The sequence below is a fragment of the Acipenser ruthenus genome, chromosome 1, assembly GCF_902713425.1.
Source record: "Acipenser ruthenus chromosome 1, fAciRut3.2 maternal haplotype, whole genome shotgun sequence".
Classification (NCBI taxonomy): Eukaryota; Metazoa; Chordata; class Actinopteri; order Acipenseriformes; family Acipenseridae; genus Acipenser; species Acipenser ruthenus.
The window spans coordinates 58931283-58954029 of NC_081189.1; the positions used below are offsets into that span (position 1 = coordinate 58931283).

The 22747-nt window shown below is 37.6% G+C and overlaps 1 protein-coding gene across 2 annotated transcripts in view; it reads right to left on the reverse strand.

Annotated features, from left to right (window-relative positions):
- The window catches only part of LOC117420925 (sec1 family domain-containing protein 2-like), a 207479-nt gene that overhangs the window by 111569 nt on the left and 73163 nt on the right, over positions 1-22747 (reverse strand). For both annotated transcript variants that reach the window (XM_034034686.3, XM_059026650.1), the window contains exon 5: positions 5555-5804. In XM_034034686.3, coding sequence (XP_033890577.3) covers positions 5555-5804 — 250 coding nt within the window. The remainder of the gene's footprint in view (positions 1-5554; positions 5805-22747) is intronic.

Consider the following 22747-nt stretch of genomic DNA (forward strand, 5'->3'; position numbering starts at 1 on the left):
AGTCAGCGCAGGTGGTAGTGGTGAGCTGAGCCTAAAAATAATTGGCCATTCCAAATTGGGAGAAAATAATAAAAATAATTGGCAACGACTAAATTTAAAAAGAAGAAAAAAAAAAAAAAAAACTACCTTTGAATTCCTGGCTAGCGAACGAACCTTCGAACCTTCAAACACAGCCCTAGTATTTTGAGAAGTGAAAGCTGTTTATCACGCAGGTGGTACTTCCGATTAGATGTAGCCTATGTTTGTAATACTGAAACTCATTCTGACAGTAGACACGTCAAAGTTAACTGTGATTAATTACAACAACCCTAATTTTAAGGCCACCATATGAGCATTCTGTCTTGCATCTAAAGAGGTCCTGTTCTCACGCTGGGGTGAGATAACAAAGGTTCTTGGGGTCTATTTGACCAGTGCATGAAGGGGGTCAATACCCGTGCTGGTACTTGATAAGGGTTAGATTGTTAATACTCACAAAGCCCATGACTCATCTGAAGCAGAGTCCCTCCAACAGCACAGAGATCCTGCACACCACATTCTAATGAATGTAATAATCAGATGCTGCCCACAACAAGGATTTGAACAGGCATCAATACAAATCAAACAGCTACCATTTGAATCTAATTTTCCTTTCAAGATCTACAGCAACTGTTAATATTAACAGAATAAGGTCTAGTATGCAGACCATCAAAGAAATAAATGGTAGATTTCTGAACATTAAAAATGTTTTGTATTAAATTTGTATTGTTGTTTAAAACAAAACACAGATCCTCAGAGCTACAAAAAACCCAGTGCTACAAATAAGTGCCCTGTTTCGCAAGCCTGAAGTCATTAGTAACCAAGGACAGGATCACAGAAGACCTGGCACTCTCTTGGCAATCATTATTCTGCGAGTTAATGGGAGACAGCAGAACTAATTGCTGCAGCACGAACAGAGATGTTCCATCTATATTCCATTCCTGACAGCTTTACTCCACCGTTCGTGGGGCCATTGGGGTGTTGGTGATTGGCTGGCTAGCCTAATGCAAGTTCTCACTGAAATTACCCATTGCAGTCAATACCAGAGTAATTAGCTTAGAGAATTGTTTTTAAGGAGGTTCTGAACTACTACAGACACCTGAAATGGTGCACAGCAGAGGTAATGACTAAATTTTGAACCTCTGTCTAAATCCCAAACATCAAATTACCCCAATGGGCCACATTTAGGTATTTTATTAAATACAGTCATCCAGACTTGAAATTTCTTGTAAAGACATCAGACTATTTCACGCAAGACCAAACTACGAAAACAGAAGTGTCTGTTCTGATCACATATAGTATTGCACACTTAATAAAAAACACTTTTCAATACCATTCGATACAATACACAGCATTTATTTATATTGCTTGAGTATCTCAAACCCAAGTAGCCTTAAGTAGATAAGGTAAGATTTAATTCAGCGTTTTAACCTTTGTAGTGAGTCACCTGTATAGAGGGCACAGACACAAGTTTAAGAGATTTTGTAAAGCACATCTATATTTTGTAAAGTATTTGACAAATCTAACCCTTTTCAACCTTTGAAGTACCTTGCCAGAAGGGAATTGACCATAATAAAGAAGCAGACAAAAATATATTATAAAATAATTTTATGGCTACACATGTCTCAAAAAGTGTATTGCACTTTATGTCACTAGTGTGTTTTAAGTTTTATATTGTAATGTAGAACATTAAGTTTCTATAATAATAACGTGGGTTACTACAATTAGTACCATGTTAGATGCCTGGGAGATCATAGCCGCTGCATTTCCTAAATGGCTAAACCATCACCAACTGCATCTTTTTGTGCAACACTCCATTAAAGTCCCTCCACCCTCAATGCAATCAACTTTAAATATCAAGACCAATCCTGCTGTTTAAAGGGTGCTATTAGGCATAATTTAAAAGTGTGTTTTATGTGGCAAAGGTAATTTGGTCTTGGTTGATGAAGCAAAGAGTACTTGACTGGGAAATCAGATTAAAGCTTAGAAATATGCATACTGCAAGTGAATGCTTAGTAGATTCTGCATAATGGTAAAAACTTGTTTGGTTAAAAGTAAAAAGAAGACAAGGAGATGTCTCACACTGAGGCAGATTTGGAAGCTGGATCATTTATTTTCCCAGGTTTCTGAATGATGCTACTGAGTAATTACAGTGAGTTTTCATCAACGTCAAAAGACAAGTAGTATATTAATTTATGCTTAAAAATGGTGTATAAGTCCATTTTCTAGGCATTTTTGTGGGCCCTTAAAAGGGGGGTGACTAATACACCGATGTGACGTAGGCGCCAGTGTGTCTAATATTAAACTACTGTACCAGTGCCACAATGGGATTACTACAGGCATAGTTATTAAGGCTCACACAAACTTAACTGTCAACAACCTGATTATTTTTTCAGGATCTACGGCATTCAGGTTATGTTGCAAGGTAGAAACACAAAACCACTGTTCTAATTAAAAGTTTTAATTAGTTACTCTGTCATTTTGAATGTTAAACACAAGCTTTCAGACTCTTGACTGACCTCATCTCGACCCAGATGTGTTGCACATGGAGAAAATAAAAATAGTGGTGAAAGTTATCAATCTTCGGAATATGAAAACATCATAGCTGTCCATCTCTATGAATTTCCTTATTCCCACTACTGCACTGTTTGTAACACTAAGATGTTTTGTTTACTGGTTATTAGATGGGGCACTGTTTAGTTTATTGGTTTTTTTTGTTTCTTTTTTTGCTTTTTTATCTTGATGCAAGCAGCACTGTTCTTTCAATACTTTCCTTTTAAATCTGAATTAATACAACTAATTTGTAAAAGCCAATGCAGCTGGAACTATTGCCCAAGTACGGTTTTTAGAAAGAAATGTTCAGTAAAGTAAAAAAGATATGTTCTTGAAGTGTTTGGGTACTTGATAAGCTAAAATAAAATAGGTTAATAGAGATGTGATGTGGGGTGTATAACTTTTTTTTTTTACACTCTTAATTATTACTTTTTAAATCCATTCAAGTACCATTTGTCAGTGGTTTACACTGTTACTACTGGAATTTACAGTACTATAGTAGTATTATATCTATATTTTGATTTATTTTGGCATTGCACTTAAATTTACTTGAACTAATTATTTAGAAATTTTGAAAAACTGAATAGTTTCCAGCAGTTTAACTAAAAACAGAAAACACTGTAAAATTATTAATGGAATACAATATTGCAAACAAGGGTTATTTCAAAACTAAACCTGTGTATTGTTCTTTATTTATCAGTGTTAAGCACGTAGGAAAAATCAATTGTAAAAAAAAAGTATTTTAAAAACAAAAAAGGCATTTTCCTAAAACTGAAGTCTCAAAAAGAGGGGTGCGACTTTTACGCCAGTGTGACCTATACAATAGTTTTTATGGTAATTAGCGTGTAAGTTCAGTTTTCGAGACAACCAGGATCCTGAGAAAACAGAAGTCATTACTAATCTACAATAATGATTTAGATTTTGGTATAGTAATAAGCAAACTTGCTAAATTTGCAGACAACAAAAAAATAGGAGTGGCAAACACTGTTGCAGCAACAAAGGTCATTTAAAATGATCTAGACAGCATTCAGAACTGGGCAGACACATGGCAAATGACATTTAATAGAGAAAAGTGTAAGGTACTACACACAGGCAATAAAAATGTTCATTATAAATATCATATGGGAGATACTGAAATTGAAGAAGGAATCTATGAAAAAGACCTAGTTTATGTTGACTCAGAAATGTCTGCATCTAGACAATGTGGGGAAGCTATGAAAAAGGCCAACAAGATGCTCGGATATATTGTGAGAAGTGTTGAATTTAAATCAAGGGAAGTAATGTTAAAACTTTACAATGCATTAGTAAGACCTCATCTAGAATATTGTGTTCAGTTCTGGTCACCTCGTTACAAAAAGGATACTGCTGCTCTAGAAAGAGTGCAAAGAAGAGCGTCCAGAATTATCCCGGGTTTAAAAGGCATGTCGTATGCAGGCTAAAAGAATTTAATCTATTCAGTCTTGAACAAACAAGACTACGCGGTGATCTGATTCAAGCATTCAAAATTCTAAAAGGTATAGACAATGTCGACCCAGGGGACTTTTTCGACCTGAAAAAAGAAACAAGGACCAGGGGTCACAAATGGAGATTAGATAAAGGGGCATTCAGAACAGAAAATAGGAGGCACTTTTCTACACAGAGAATTGTGAGGGTCTGGAACCAACTCCTCAGCAATGTTGTTGAAGCTGACACCCTGGGATCCTTCAAGAAACTGCTTGATGAGATTCTGGGATCAATAAGCTACTAACAACCGAATGAGCAAAATGGGCCGAATGGCCTCCTCTCGTTTTTGTAAACGTTCTTATGTTCTTATGAATGGTTTTCAGGAGATCACGAGATAAATTATCTTGTGATCTCGAGATAAAAAAAAGGTTTTTTGTTTTTTTTCCCCCCTGATGACCTCAATGAGCCACCGTAGACTCCAGCTGTCATCCTGAACTCTGTATCCTGAACTGTATTATGGTAAAAAAATTTAGTCAAGTCTCACTAAACCATATTTGATTTCTTGTCCTTCATATGTTACCTATTTATTCTGTCTTCTGCACCTGGTCTGAATTGCCCGAGAACTGGATGGTAATTTTCAATGAAGTGTTTATAATGTCAAGTTTTTAACATGAGACATATGCCTAGAGCAATGCAGGCCCCTAGATGGCTGCCAAGTCTACAAGTCAGCCAACTGTAACAGGAAGCCAGTGTCGTGCATTTTTCATTAAGAGTTTTATTCTGTATTTTACTATACAGAGGTAACAAAACTTTGACTTATATTGCTTATTATATACTACAGTTTATGTTTTGTGTTTAATGTCTGCTTTTCTCTCCACATCCAAATTCAACGTCATCATGAAGTCATGAACAATGACCTTTAGAAGAATGGTGTGGTGTACAGTATGTAGCGTTGGATGCTAGATAATGCAAAAAACAGTTTCTTGTTCATAAAATACTTAACGAACATGCACCATCTGGAAAACACATAGAACGCAGCCAGCTGTGTAATGTTTTGTCAGAAAAGTATATGATTTATGAAGATTACATTTATAAAATATTTTCTGAAAATACGTGTGTTATGGCAATGTTCCCCCATACACAAGTGATCTGTGTGAATCCCTTAAGAAGGAATGGCATATTAAAAATACCTAAATATTATAATGAAATGTACTTTGCTATCACCTCAAGTCACATTGAGATCCAACTACATGTTCCCAGCTGCTTGCTATTTTTATGATTGTGTGACAACATAAAGAACACAAAAAGCTAAGTCATGCTATGTAGCATGTAAATAAGCAGGGCTTCAGTAAGTTGCAAGTGTGAAAATCATCCCTAAAAGTAAATGCTAGGGACTAGGCGGCTTACTGGGCTAATTCGCTTGCCTGTCATGCCTTTCCCCTCTGAAAGCTAGTTTGATTCTCAACTCAGCAACCAGTGGGCATTAGTCCACATCCCAACATCATCACAGTTCAATTGTTCCTGATTTCTGCTTGAGACTTACCTGTTATTTTTTGTAAGAGTGAAGACAATTCTGGCTCATTACAGACCACCTGCACCAAAGCCTTCTTCACCTCTAGTTCTGCCTCTTCAAGCTGCTTGCTCAGCACAACTTCCCCAGGCAAAGAGTAGACATACACCAGCAGCACAAGCAGGTCCTCTGGGCTGTGGTCATCATCTGTCCTTTCTCTCTTGGATTTGATCATTGGTAAAATCTGTTTTAAAACTCCAGGCATGTCAGAATCCCCAAGAGCCTACAATGAAATGACAGAGTTTTATTAGACTCAACAGATAAAGCAATGATGTCCCAGTTGAAAAATCCTTAGGTGGCTCTTGTTGGAAAAAAATCACACATTTTATTATTGTACAGGTTTTCTTTACAATCTGGAATTGGTTAATTTGATAATTCCTTGATAATTCATGAAGAAACCATTTTAGACTGGAAATTCACAGAGTAACCAAAAGTAGACTTTATACCTCAAAAATACTACTTTGCTACATGGAGTCTGACAATTCTCAAAAAATGGATTTAAAAAATAAAAATTATATAATTTAAATCAAATCATACATTTTAATGATTTCAACAAAAGTTAAAAACATTTTAAACATTGAAACAATAGTTATTCTCCAAAAAAACCCTCTTTTAGGGTCTTATTACTTAACCAGGGTTGCATTTTATATCCTGATACGGTCCTCTTAGACCATATGTGTTTTTAATGATATATTGTATATGTTTGATAATTATCCATATTTCATGTCCATATATACAATAACTCACTATAAATTAAACAGTAAGTAAGTGATGGTGTTTCTAACATGAACATTATAGTTGCTCTGCTTTAACCTTATAATTTATATTTACTGCCAGTACAACTGTTAATATTCTACAGCCAAACTCATTGCAACTTTTAGGGGAAAATATCTGCAGCAGTCTAGTAGTTGGAGCAGACAGAATAACAGTTTAATAATAATGCTGACAACATTGCTAAGGACATTACCAGTAATAACAAAGTAGCTGCAGTCTCAAAACACAACAGTGTTTGATTATTTTAGCATTATAATAAAATAAACATTTGACCAGGGCCGCGAGAGCCGCCATGGGACCTGGGGAAGGATTGGTATGTCTCTCTGTCGCCCCTGCACCCCCCATGGTACTACATTCATCCGACTTTGTAGTATACTGTAGTCTAAACCAAGCTTCTAAACCAAGCAATGATACTTGCAATCTTAGCAGTGTCTGAGGAAGGTCATTTAAACCGATACAGTATTCTGATAATGGGCTTGAAGGAAACTGTCAACGGCGCGTAGAAATTACAATATCTCAATTAAAATCTGCAGCAGGATAGTTTACTCTCTCAAAGTAGTTATGTTTAAGTTATTTATAGTATTCAAACTTTTTTTTTAGGTAAGTGAATAAATATATTTTTTGCACAAACTCCACGTGTAATAGTAATTAATTGGAAGCTTACTTAACATCAAATAACATATGTTTTTAGCATAAACTACATTTTAATGGTGTTGCTATACACTATTTTATTTATCCCGTATTGGTAAATATATTTGTATTTTGAGCAATATAACCGATCATTCTCCAATTGTGTTTACCACCAGCTGAAGAAAGTACTTTATTTTACACGATACCATTTTTCTAACAAACTGCTGCACCACATTGTTTTGAGCAAATGATAGATCTTAATAATATAATAATTAATACAGTGGTATATATTGTGCAACTTTAGAGTTCTTTTAAAGTTTTTAAAAGTCTTTAAAAAAAAATACATAAAATTGCTATGCCTTTTTTCAGCTTTTTGGTGTAGTAAAATATGAAATGAGAAAGTTCAAATCGCAGAAGTGAATGCAATCGAAGTTCCCTTTGTGCTCCACAAGCTTCATAATTTACAGCATGATCAGAAAAAGTATAGTAGAAACAGTCCCTGCTATAAAAAGATAATATAAACGGATGTTTTGTGATGCGAGACAAACTAATAAGTATTATAATGGGCAGGATTCCCCCCCGCCCTCTCACAAAGGGGTTGTTAGACAGTACTGTATTTTGATCTGGGACAAAAATAGTTCAGATACTTGCACATATGGTCACATATCTCACTTCAACTACCTGTTATTAAAGCCGATTTATTCTCCTTAATTCAAAGTAGGTTATTCCCTGTCCCTGATAGCCTTTCATCAATAACCAATTACACCTGCTGAAAATAACAGAGCGGTTTTAGGTTCATTTCAACCGTTTAGCATTATTTTATTTTTTTCCATGTTTTAAACCTTTAAAATAAATATCTGAATATTTTCAAAGTATAATAACGGCGTGGAAAGAGAGTCAAATCATTTTAATTTGTATTACAAATCATTAAGATAATTAATGACATGACTCGAAAGTGATTCACACCCCCTGACTAGGTGGCAGTAGTACATGGAGTGAGGCTTATATCTGGTTGCCTACACACTTCTTTGTCAGCCAACGCTTGTCTATTGTTTTGAGCTGCGGCTGCTCCAGCGCAGTATCTCGAGAAGCTGCGCGGCTGTGCAGACTTTTAAGCCTGTGGATGCGTGACCTGGTGACGTCTTTTTCAGCTGAGTTCACGCACTCGATGAATTTGGACAGCTTTTCCGCAGACTTAGCAAAGTCTGCGTATCGTGAAAGTGTTTGACAGCGCCTGGATACACAATCATTACACAACAGAAGCACATCGGCTCGGTGTGCAGTACGGCAGTTTTTCTTTTTAATGTGGTGGTGGGAACGGGTATTGTGCAGGGCTTTTAAAATATTTTAGATATATATATATATATATATATATATATATATATATATATATATATATAAGTTCCCTCTTCATCAGGGCCCCCCTAAGAGCAGAAAGACCTGGTACCTAATCAGGGGTACAAATCATTTTGAAAATTGGTGCTAAACCAGTGGTGTAGTGATAAATAAATAAGTGGGTAAAGTGCCCTGTTTGGTGGAGTTGAACAGATAGATTGAACAGATAAATATGAACAGATCTTGGTTATACCAGGATACAGTGCAGCTGGGACAATGGCAAAGGTACAACATTTAAGAGACTAATCTTTAATAAAGTTATAAGCCTTGGCACCCCCGTAATAACCTTGTCGCACCCCCCAGTTTGAAAGCCTCTGGTCTAGAGGGTTTGGTCTGCACTCGGTATTGGTTCGGTACGTTTGTTATGAAGTGTGAACAACAAAGTTCGCTTCGGAAATGAGCTGTGCCGAGTCCACCTAAAGAGGTGGTCATGGTCTGTTTGGTAAACGCACAAGTTTGGTTCGCTTGCTAAATGTCAAATGTAAACAACTGCTGGACTTGATAGTTTTGCAAATGAACTACTGTATACAAGGTAACCTGACTAGTAGGATATAAAGATTTAGCTTGTAGTTTAGTTCATATTCTGAGGGAACAAGCAGTAGAGCAAAATATTAATTAATTGTCTCAAGGAACTACATCACAATTACCAGACAGACCAGGAAAATTGGAATTGTCACTTTTCAGCCTTATTTTTTGTCCCAATCTGAAACAGTACAATTGCTAATCGTCCCGGTTTTGCTACTGTATTTATTTATTTTTTAGTACAAAACTGTATCAGTGTGCTCAGCAAGTTAACAGCAGAGTAATGAATGCATTAGGTTGTGTTGGTGCCATTCAAAAATAAAATAAACAATCTTATGGATTATGTGTATACCATATGTTTAAATGGTAATAGCTGATCTATTTTTAAAATCTCTCTTTTTGTACATTTAACATGTTTTGATTAGATAACAATATAAATAAAATAATGAATTGTTATAATCTGCAATAAATTCACACAATGTTTAATGTTTAAACTATATATATAGATTTCTTAGCAGATGCCCTTATATATGTGTATATATATATATATATATATATATATATATATATATATATATATATACACACATACACACATATATACACATACATACACACTGTTTATATATATATATATATATATATATATATATATATATAAACAGTGTATATATATATATATATATATATATATATATATATATATATATATATATATATATATATATATACACACTTATTTTAACAGCTTCAGGGTTGCTACGGCGTCAGTGAATTGAAGAAAAAAAAAATCATCCCAGTTTTTCACTCTGGAAATCTGTTAATCCTAAACTACATACAGTGCAAGAAACTGAAGCACTGATATATATTTGGTCAGACACCAATCTCCTATTCTCCTACTGTAGGCATTAATCATTAAATTAGCGAAGTGCTCCCCCAGTGCTTTCTTCCACAGCAATATGTAAAAATCTAAACATTAAAAAACTTTATTAAAAGATTAGTCTCTTATTTAAATGTTGTACCTTTGCCATTGTCCCAGCTGCACTGTATCCTGGTATAACCTACATCTGTTCATATTTATCTGTCCAGTCTATCTGTTCCACTCCACCAAACAGGGCACTTTACTCACTTATTTATTTATCACTACACCACTGGTTTAGCACCAATTTTCAAAATGATTTGTACCCCTGATTAGGTACCAGGTCTTTCTGCTCTTAGGGGGGCCCTGATGAAGGGGGAACTTTTTTTTTAGTTGCCATCTTTCAATATGCCTTGCAGGATATATTGTAAATATCCAGTTCACAGACAATAATAAACAAACCGAGTATACCTGAAAACTACATTGTGAACACAAACAAATTGGTCCTGAAAAAAATGGAAAAGGACCAAAAAAACAAATTTGAGCTCACATCCAAACAAACTTGGTCCCTTTGGTGAACAGCAAGCACTTTGAGAGATGCATTGTTTCAAACAAAACGAACCAGACATAGTCCTTTTGAAACGGACCCAGTGTGAATGCAGCCTTAAGATTATTTTTGCAGAATTGAAAACAGGGTTACAATAGTCTGTGCGACCTGATGCAGAAGCATTACTACTAGTTTTGCTTTACTGGATAAATCAGTTTCAGAATTTACAAATAGTACCAAATTTACATGGAAACATGAACTGTTGAAATTGAAACATGAACACAAAGCTTTGTTTGATATACTAGTAAATGTTATGTTATTATCATAACCCTGGTTCTCTGAAATAGGAATAATAACCATTAACGTTGGGGTCATGGCGTTCACGGTTGCAGTTCTCGAAGGAAAATGACGAAATAGGAGGAGTGGCAAACACTGTTGCAGCAGCAAAGGTCATTCAAAATGATCTAGACAGCATTCAGAACTGGGCAGACAAATGGCAAATTACATTTAATAGAGAAAAGTGTAAGGTACTGCACGCAAGCAATAAAAATGTGCATCATAAATATCATATCGGAGATACTGAAATTGAAGAAGAAATCTATGAAAAAGACCTAGAAGTTTATGTTGACTCAGAAATGTCTTCATCTGACAATGTGAGGTAGCTATAAAAAAGGCCAACAAGATGCTCGGATATATTGTGATAAGTGTTGAATTCAAATCAAGGGAAGTAATGTTAAAACTTTACAATGCATTAGTAAGACCTCATCTAGAATATTGTGTTCAGTTCTGGTCACCTCGTTACAAAAAGGATACTGCTGCTCTAGAAAGAGTGCAAAGAAGAGCGACCAGAATTATCCTGGGTTTAATAGGCATGTCGTATGCAGGCTAAAAGAATTTAATCTATTCAGTCCTGAACAAGGAAGACTACGCTGTGATCTGATTCAAGCATTCAAAATTCTAAAAGGTATTGACAATGTCGACCCAGGGGACTTTTTCAACCTGAAAAAAGAAACAAGGACCAGGGGTCACAAATGGAGATTAGATAAAGGGGCATTCAGAACAGAAAAGAAGCTGCTTGATGAGATTCTGGGATCAATAAGCTACAAACAACCAAACGAGCAAGATGGGCTGAATGGCCTCCTCTCGTTTGTAAACTTTCTTATGTTCTTATGTTTTTATGAATGGTTTTCAGGAGATCACGAGATAAATTATCTTGTGATCTCAACATAACAAAGGTTATTTTTTTGTTTTTGTTTTGTTTTTTTCCCCCCCTGATGACGTCAATGAGCCACCGTAGACTCCAGCTGTCATCCTGAACTCTGTATTATGGTAAAAAGATCCTTCTGCCCTCCTCTCATTTGTAAAGTTTCTTATGTTACCAGGGCGCGTAGCTGTCTTATGCTGCAGGGGCGGAGCAGCAGCTACGTCACCCTGCTCTGACAAGAGTCTTTGGTATAAAGTTTCAGTTTGGGGTGTCTTAAAGGGAAACATCCGTTTGTAATGGTTAATATTCCCTACTTGAAAGGGAACTGCGATTTATGATGGACAGTGGAACCCAGCATAAGAACTATGGGGCTGAATGTAGAGCTTGTAGAGATGTTTGTGCATTCTGTTTGAATAAAACTCATTCTCAATTACATTTGGTTGTTATTGATTAAATAATGACGCATGAGCAAATTCTTTAGGTCTACTTTGCAGCTGAGCAAAATAGTTGTGAAATATATCAAAAGAAGTGCTGACATCCTTTGTTCAGTGTGGGGCGATCATATTTCTATTCTCTGAAGTATTGCAGGCCCCACTTGAATTAATCTTCCCATATGTTCTCTGAGTTTGTTCTGCCAACTGCCACTTCCAATATCTATAGACAACAGTGTTATAATGTGTTTTTGAGTTGCATTATTTTACTCTCGGGGTTTCTTTGTTTTCTTACAAAAAAGTACAACTGTCAGCAGTAAAACAAAAAAACAAAGAAAGAAACCAGGCTTGGAGTGTGATGTTTATTTTTCTGTTTCTGGCCAACGCTGTTGGTGAAAAGACTTATGTGCAGCTAAAAAAAGGAAGGATTTTTTGTTTCACCTTTAAAACGATTGTGAAATACTTTAGAATCGTAGCACACATAACTGGATCATACAGTAGGATAAAGTGCACATGATCCAAAAATATTAATTTTGCAAAATTTCACTGGAAAACAAGATCTCATTGCAGTTAGCTCCTCAGACTTCAACAACTATAGACGGAACACATTTTGACAGAAAGTAAATAAACAATTAAAAATATAGCTTTTTTTTCTAGCACCCAAGTAACATTACAAAGGCTTATTATGCCTTGATACGGTACTCTGTAATACATACGAGAGGTCTTCACGGGTCTACCCGGAACCGAGGACCCAAGACCTGACCCGTACCGAACGGGTTTTCGGGTGCAAAATTGTCACGCAACACTCGGGTCGGGTCCGATTTTGTTTACTCAGTAATACACAAACTGTCGATTGCTATTAAGAGGCTCTCTTTGGTACTAAAAATCATTGTTTATAATTCCTGTTGCATGGATTGGCTTCCCCTAGTAGCACATGACATGGCTTGCAGAGCGCAGAAGCAGACGTGACCCAGGTGTTTCTTTTAGATCATTCTTAAAAGTTGCAGTAATGGATTTGTTTATGAAGGATGTGAAAGAAAAACTTAAGAAAAAACGAATTCCATGAACAAAAGCTCACAGAAAAATGCAAGTCTGCGGTGTGGGAATCATTTGTTGTTATTGTGGACAAAGAAGGAAAATAAGATTTGCAAAACACAAATTTTACATCTCAATTCCATTTGCTCTTGTGTTAAGTTTGTAATAAAATCACGCATTTACAAGATCATGCTTCAGTTCATTTGATTTTCAGATAATGTATTTATCTTTGTATCTTTTACACAAACATATTATATATTTAATTTTACAGTCCTCTGTAGGTTTATGATAGAATAAACACTGTCTGCAGCCAGATTTCCAGGTTCACTGGAAAAAACACTGCTTTACTACTGTATCTTGTCAGTGCATATACTAAGCTGGGGAAAGGAAAAGCGTTCCACTGTTTTTTTGGGCCTGGTCGGATCCGGGTCTAATAACAAGAATTTTACATCGGGTCGGGTCGGGTTGGGTAAATAATTGTCGGTTCGTGGTTGGGTTGGGTTCATTAATTCGGACCCGTGAAGACCTCTAATACATACACTAAAGGTACATTTATGCATTAAACATAGAAGTTAAATTACAAACAGTGTTAACCAATAAAATGTTAACCTGAAAATGAATCATGGGAAATCTAGTGTCCAGCTGAAATAATTTGCAGGCTCATGTTTCACTGGTGTGGTTGGAGACAGTTATATTGCAGACTTCGACTGTGTATACAAGGCCCTAGAGGCTGGAGCCAGCCCTTGACTTGGATGAAGTGGAGTGGCTAGCTGCCACATAGGGAGGAACCCCATGGGGCACTGGGAATTCAGGTCAGTCAGAGATTCCCAGCCATCATGTCTCTGCCAAATCTGAGCAAACTGATTTAGAAGTTTCCTTCGAAATGTACCATTAACCACTGTAGCTTCAATCAATCATCTAGCCTCAATAGTGCACCCCCAAAAAACAAGCAAAAATCAAGAATGCCCCGGAACCATGTTTCCTGCTGGCTGCATAGGCTTCACGTGTAGCTGCGTTATCATCAGGGGAGTCAATAAAAGTAAAATAAAAAGCAGGTAAGTGCCAGGCTGTTCAACCTCTCTATAGACTTTTCGTTCTTCCTGCAACAGTGCCAAGAAGCAGCAAGGCCTTCAGTCGACTCCTGACTTTACAATGATGTTCGATTGATTGTCCTTAAAACCAAACTCACACCGGCATTCAAGCTAACCATCTTCTTTTTACTGGCTTCTCTCTCTGATGCACATGAGCATTTAATAAAATTGAAACACAGACCGGATGAGAAAAGCTGGAGGACATCACCTATAATGTCAATACACAGATTTTTTTTTTTTTTTTTTTTTTTTTTTTTTTAATGAAGGCACTATTGTAAACTTACTGTGTAATTGCTTAAAGCAAAAGTACATCAGTGTTACTTGCTTGAAATCTTGTATTATTGTACTGTCATTTTTAATTTAAATAGCACTAACTGCTCTGATTTATATGGCCTAAACAAACCAACTTTAACTCAGGTATTTTACAAGGGATACAGTAGTTTACTTGACACTCCACTACAGTTACCAGTATGGAGGCAGTGTGGTCCAGTGGTTAAAGTACAAGCCTTGTAACCAGATGGTCACTAGTTCAAATCCCACCTCTGCCACTGACTGACTCACTGTGTGACCCTGAGCAAGTCACTTAACCTCCTTGTGCATCCTGCAGATGAGATGTTAAATCAATGTCCTATTGTAAGTGACTCTGTATATAATGCACAGTTCACAGCCTACCTCTGTAAAGCGCTTTGTGATGGTGGTCCACTATGAAAGGCGCTTGTGACAGGATGACAGAGGTTGAGACTCAGAGACAGTGTGAAAGTTCAAAAATAAAACTTTTAAATACACAAAAATACAAAATAATCCGGCACGAGGGCCAAACAAAAAGGTTTCTCAGACACAAACTAAACACAAAATGAAAAAACAGCACACACAAAAAAACACTCTTGCTTCCTCTCTTTCTAGAACTCTCTCCCCTTTCTGGGTGGCTGAGTAATAATTGAATAATTAATTGGTTGATTGCTCCCACCTGACACAATCAACCTGGGCAGGGAGGAGAATTTAACTCCATCCCTGCCAGTATTTCCAAGGGCAGAGCCCTGCTCTGCCACAGCGCTATATATAAAAATAAAGATATTATATTATGTGACAGGATGGTCGTGTGGTGATGTCAGGCCAGAAGCAGAAACCAAAACACTGACACCAGGTAGTACTGCAGTTGCAAAAAGACGCTGGGCGCCGTTTATATTCAACAACAAAAATAAATAAAAGGTTTTAACAAAAAGACTTTGCTCACAGAGCGAAATAAAGATAAACAAAACAAATCACGAACACAAAACTAAACAATACCGGTCGGAGCTGGGCAGTAGCCTTCACTGATCCTGTATGTCTTTCTATTCTAAATTCCTCTCGCTCCTCGTTCCTCCTCTGATCACCAACCACGAGTGCAGAGAGCTGCAGGCTTTTATGTTGTGGCCGAGGGTTTAACTGGCTAGTAATTATTCTATTACCCCTCGGCCACAATCTGCACGAGTTTATTAATTATTCCTGGCAGAGGACGAGCACCAATAACAAAAAACATATGGTGCTTTGCCTACATGTATTTAAATACGATAAATAAATACAAAAACAATACCCACGACACTTCGCCGTCATATAAATACATAAATCATAAAACAAACAAATACAAAACACTAACCTGCACAGGGGCGGAGGGGGAGACCCTGTTCTAAAAATAAATAAACACATTTAAACAGCAGGGCTTTCAACCGCCCTGCTACATATTATTACTAAAATTCTAGGCAAAAGCTGTAGTACTTTTGTCAATAAATCTGCTTTACAAACATGATACACAGAGAAAGCAACGTAATATAACTAATGGTATGAGCTACAAACTTGCTGCACACAATTCCATTTAAGGAGCTGGTAGTACAAAGGGGACGCAGCTATGTAAGTACGACCCCTTACACTGAAATGTAGTAACAAGCCAGAGTGCTGCTGTTTGTTTTCATTTTGTTTGTCTTATGTTGTAGAGGAGGCCTAGGAGACGGGAACTGCCGCCACAGTTTCGTGCACCGATGATTGGGATTATAAACATGTATTTTCTGTTTGGGACTGTAACTCGCTGTGTACCCCTCAATACCATCGTTGGTATAGGGGCGGCTTTATTATTTATTGTTATTTAAATAAACATGGATGTTTTGGAGTACTGTCTGGACATTCTTTTCATCACCACACCACTCACATCCTGTCACAACCTCCTAAAGACCCCGAACCTGAATAGATATATCAAAGCTGCACGCAATGCCTGTGACGCAGTCATGCCCGCCCCCGAGAGCATATAAGGACTGCATGCACAGATCATAGCATAATTTTTCCTTCAAACCTGCTGCAATCATGGACGCAGCGACCTTGAAGGTTAATGGTTACATTTCTAGTTCAAGGAACCAGGGTTATGATAATAACCTAACATTCCCTATCAAGTACGAAATGTAACCATTACCTAATGGGTGAGTACACCCAAGACGTCGCAAGGTAATACTGCAGAACCACTGGAATGCTACAAGGCTAAGCTAAAGGCTACCTTGCGTGTTACCATTAGGAACCCCAGTAACAAGTAGCTAAGGCAAAAAAATTGAGGGAGAAACGCACCTCTATGTCTATGTTATGAGGGTAGACCCGGAGGACGCGCTTAATACTCCAAAACCAGGGTTTTGTGGATCTACAACATTAAGCCTGTAGAACCTCGTAAAGGTATGGGGAGTAGCCTACACCGCTGCATTGCAAATGTCTTTGACAGATGCACCCTGGAATAAAGCCCACGAAGTTGCCATGTCCCTGGTGGAATGGGCAGTGAGCTTCTTTTGAGGGGGCAAGTTGGATCGCTCATAGGCAGTCCTGACTGTGTCTGCTATCCATTTGGAGCCTCTGTTTAGATGGGGATTGACCATGGGACTTCGCCCCTCAGCAGACAAAAATTTGTTTGGAATGCCTCCAACTTTTCATCCTGTCAACACAATATGCAAGTGCCCGCACAGGGCAGAGCGTATGGAACTGCTGCTCCCTGTCAGACTGGAAAGGAGGTGGATGGAAAGCCTCTAATTCTACAGACTGGTTGACATGAAATGCCAAGATAGTTTTCAGCAAAAAAACAGGATTGGTAAAAGCATAACCTTTGTCATGCTTTCTGCAAAAATGAAGCAGGCTTTAGCATTTGCAAATGCCTGCATCTCACTCACCTGCTTTGCGGAGGGGATTGCAAGCAAAAAAGCCGCTTTGAGCGATGCAAATTTCTGCTCAGCTGAATGCAAGGGCTCAAAGGGAGGCTTCATGAGTGCATCAAGCACCATGTTAAGCCTCCAGGGAGAAACAGTATCTTTCATACATGGCCAAGCTCCTTTTAAAAAATTCCCCGCTGGGAAGTGAACCAAGCGAGTCAATCTTGACATGGCAAGCTGAAATAGCTGCCAGATAGACCTTCAACGTAGAGGGGGATTTCCATTTGTCAAACAAGTCCTGCAAAAATTGCAGTACACCTGCAGGGGACAGGTCGTGAGGTCAAAACCCCGAGGCAGGCACAACGTCTGAAAGATGCCCCACCTGTACAAGTGCAGGGTGCCAATGAGCCTATTAGACAGACCCAAACAACAGCCGTTCAGGGGCCAAATCCAGAGCTGTAGGTTCGATGGGTTGGGATGCCACAAGGTCTCCCGCGCCTGACTGAACAGCTGTTGCGTGGTCAACATTTTGAACCTCAGTCAACTCAGACACAGGTTGACCTGCCCAAGGTCAAGGATTGGTCTGAGGCCACCATCCCGATTGGGCACCAGGAAGTACCTGGAGTAGAACCCTTTCTTCAAGTGGAGAGGGTGTACCGTGCAAATAGCCCATTTTTGCAGCACAGCCTCCTGAGACAATACTCACGGTCTCACGGGCCCGTGGCTAAAGTTGTAGTCATGCCCGAAAGGCAGGGAGATTGTGCTTGAATTGCAGAGAATAGCCTGTCTGAACAGTAGTAAGCACCCAGGTCGGTTTGGTACCAGTTTTTAGTTGGTACTGGTTCAGGACCAGTGCAGTACTGCTTCGGAACCTGGTCGGCCCCAGGCCGGTTCAGTGACTTTAGCACCGGGTCGGTTCGGTAACCACGGGTGGCAATGTACAGGGATCCCCACCTGTAAAAGCCACTGGCAAAACCATCACGAGACTGAGGCCTGCTTGTTAGAATGGACTAACAGCCTTCACAATGGTGATGCTAAAAAGCTGTCACCAAAATGGCATCAAGATACTGTGATTGAAGATGCTTAAAGCACCAACAACCAAAGCGAGTATCTCGGTCCTGCACAGAGCTGCTGAGCCCAGCAGCTGCTCTTGCTGCACGTGTGCTGAGCACCACGTTGCAGACAGGCCTGCGCGTAGACACACAGAGAAAATACTTTCTCAACAAAAAACAGTAATTAAACAATTACATAAATAATATAAAAATGCCTTGTACGGTGCTAAAAGCAAAAATTAATAAAACAACCAGTACTGTGGGGCACAAGGCCTGAGCGGAACATAACAAGCTACAGGCTGTAGTGCACACAATACGTGTAATTACAGCAATTAGTTGTATCCCATATAATTTGTGTAAAAACACAATAAATGCAAAATATATACAAATAGAAGCAACAGTTTACTTATCTGAACCAGACTCTCTGATCAGGTCAGTCTTGAAATGAAAAATGGCGCGGAGATCTGTGAGCGCAGTCTTTTTGTGCCCTCGGGGATTGGCCATGACTGCGTCAGGCTCGTTGAGCAGACTTGATATATCAATATTCAGGTTTCGGGTCTTTAGGAGGTAAATACCCATTCAGTAATGGTTACATTTCGTACTTGAAAGGGAACTACATATTACATGGCAATGGGTACATTTTACAGAAATTGTGAAATCCATGATAACTGAAAAAAATACAGCCTTACTAATGGTTTAAATTGTAGAGGGAAATACCCCTTCCCCACACAGAAAGAACATCTTTAGCCTAGCCAATAGAATCTTATGTTGGATTACAGAAAACCAACATTTCTTTTAAGGAAGTATTATTTTAATGTTTTCAGTTGGTATCCTAGAAACATATTAAGACAATAATAGGAACTGAATGCTCAGTATCTAATGCTTTCCTCACATCAAGTATATCAGCAGAGGTTTCCCTAATTCCATTCTGAACAGCTTACATTGCAATACATACATGGGTGCATTATAGTCCCAAAGTAAAGTCATGGCCATGAATTTGAAGAAAGAGAAATGGGACACAGCGGAAAATGAGAGCAAGGTGAACCATTTGAAGGCCAGCGCACAATTTTATGCAGAAACTCAAACCAGGCATAACTAAACAAAGGGGCTTTGACGTTTGTTTTAGGATTTTAACAAAATCTGTACACCCATTTTAAACAGGCTGCTTTTGATCAATAAAGGCAATTATTACATTTACCTAACTGACAGGTTACAAACATCAGTGGAAGACGCTTTCTGGCAACTTGGCTTGATTTATAAATTCAACTCATTAGTGTACAGCTGTGTTCAATTTCTTTGAGTGTCTATAGTGGGGGATTAACAGTGAGGGTATGACAAATAGAAGCAAGGTTCTGGACTTTATTTACAGTAAGGCCCCCGATTTTCCTCACTCAAAAATAACTGTAGCCGTTCAGCTCAACTTAATGTCAGTTTCCACTAAGGAAGTGAATCACCAAACTTAGATTATTTTTTTTTTTTTTTAAAACCATGACCTCTGCGGTGTGTAACTCAACTAGCTGTGATTTAACTCACTAGGCTTGTTGGCTTTGGCAAGTTAAAGAACCTGTCTTAAAACAAAAAACATAACGGAAAATGTTACATTTTTTGGTGCTGGGGCGCAATGAGACTACTGAAAAACATTACATTCCCTAAAACCTAAAAGCCTTTAGCACTCCTATGAAATTAAACTTTTTAAATGAGGAGTTTGTGCATTTATTGCATTTAGGAAACAGTGATGAGCTATCTAAACAAGAAACACATAACCATGACTTTGTAATGGGATCTACATACAAACAGACAACAAATGATGTGCACATGGCCTTCATTAAAAAGTATTTTCCTGAGAAAAGGTCCTGTTAAATTGTTCAACAAGAAATGGGTGAATCATTTCAGCCACTTATAAAACATAAGGAGTGGCCTCAATGGAAAAGCTATTATATTGTTTAAAAACAATAACCTTAAAAAACATTTTCAAGCTAGACTACTTTGTCTGTATTTGACAGAACTTCTACTTAAGCAATCACTTACTGCTTTCACTGTGTCTCCTTTGTACATATACCAGCCACAGAGCGACTAAAACTTACAAATCCTCCCAAACTTGAATGCAAAACATTTATCATGGTGTATACTGATCAGGGCCCTGGTTTATTCAGCTGTCAAAAAAACTGGCGCAACAATTTAAATCAGTGACGCACAGGCCCCTCTGGAGATCTGCTGCTATCTAATGACACAGAGTTCGGAATAAACAGAGAAAATGGTCCGTCCCGATACTAATTCAGCCACAGCTGTTTGTAATTATCTCTTTGTAACTGAAAAGCAAATTTAAAAAATGCAAGAACGCTATTCACACATATCAATTCTCACTGTCATTAAGTAACGTCTTAAATACTGTATAGTAGAACCTCAGCCTGGGCTCTTTTTGTTTTTGCTATGAATCAGAAACAGTGCGTGATAGAATTAAGCTTTTCCTGACAGCAGTGGTTTGCTGAACTTTGGAATGCTATTTATTAGTATTGCAGACAGCTTTTTGAATGCAAAAACAATAGAATTAAAACAATACAACAATAATTGATGTTATTCTGTTACATCACATATTTTGAACACTCTCAAACAGAGCCTGATGTTTTTTATTTATTTTAGAGAAGAAGAATAATTTGGTTAGAGAATGAACATCTTAGGGATCTTTTTTACACTAAACATAAAGAAACAGTGTTATTCTCTGTAGAACTCAGCTGGTAGATAATTCAGTACAAATATATATTAATTGTGTACTTGATTCGTTTTATTAGAAAACAGTTTTAAAAGTAGTTTACAATATACTACAACTGATGTTCACTGCCAGTGTCACTGGGCAGCATTTTTCTGAGAAACCTGGATGATATGGCAGCATGTTTTTTTTTTTTTTTTTTTTTAAACTGTTGGCAACCCCTGAATATTTGAGTAAATATATATATGCTTCCTTTCTTTTAATTTACAATTGTTGGCGACATGGTGTAAACTTGGCAGCTAAGTTCACTGCAAGTTCAGGCATTTCTCAGTATGTGAAAGAAAACTACATTGCTAATTGCATGCTACTGGGACTGCAAAATGTGATGCACAGTAATTGCTAAGGAAAAGACATATTATGATGTAAACAAGGTAGGAGACACAACCCCTTTAAAACACAGGAATCATATCAAAGACCCTATCAAGACCTCAGTGTAACACTAAACACCCAGAACAGACTAACAAAAAAATAAGCGATTTTAAAAGCTTTTTGTGTTTCAGCATACATTCTTATTTTAAATGAGTTGACACTGGCCTGAGCAAGAGTAGCAACAGCTGAACATGTCTGTAAAAGGACACAGCACCTATCTGTTGCTATAAAAGGACACTGCACCTATCCAGGCATAATGTACCCCAATAACCAAAAATAAGAACCAAACAGCTTACATTTTTTACATCATTCAGTGAGTTTGATTCAAGATCTACATCATGTTTCCTTCATTTTTGAAGTCCAAGGGACAAATGTAGCACCAGTCAAAAACAATAATGTTTTCAATTTACAGAGTTTTAACTCGCATGGAATGTAATGTCTGTTTTTTATGGATAAAATACGCAAAATATACTCAATGAACAAGTGTGTACTGTAGTTACTACAAATGAGATCCTCGTTAATAAAATAACTAGTGCTGGGACAAATATCTGAACGAATATTTTTTGACATGTATTCGGACATAAAAATTAGATGTTCGTATTACACAGGATCAACACAGCAACTCTTGTGCCTCTATTTAAAAGTTTTAAACAGCAAAAAGTAAATAAACCAGATTATGCGCGCACACATAATGATCTATATGGAAAGCCATCAGGGACAAAAATGCGTTGTGCTGCTCATTTTCATTCTCAAATGCCTCGCTTAAACAGTGCCCAACTTCCTGAAAATGTTGTGTAGTGATTTTTATATAGAGTGTACATATATATATATATATACATATATATATAGTTGCAACTTTCTGTTATGTGGAATGTAATAAATGAAAACCAAAACGGGTGAGCTTTTCCCCGCTTCACTTTTGTTTTTATAGTTATAGTTAATTCACTGGGGTAAAGTAAGCCCTACACAACTGTGACAGGATGACAGAGGGTGAGACTCAGAGACAGTTTTGAAAGTTCCAAAAATAAAGCTTTTAATACACAAAAATACAAAATAAACCGTCACGAGGGCCAAACAAAAAGGTTTCTAAAACCAAAGACAATAAACACAAAGTAAAACTTACAAGAAAATAAGGCTTCCAGGCTGAGCGTTACCTTCACTGAATTGCAAAAAAAGAACAAAAACAGCACACAAAGAAAAACACCCTTGCTTCCTCAGCTACTCTCCTCTACTGAGGCGCTGAGGCCTCCTTTTATGTCAGGTGGCTGGGTGTTAATTGATTAATTGATTGCTCCCACCTGACGCAATAAACCTGGGCAGGGAGGAGCATTTAAC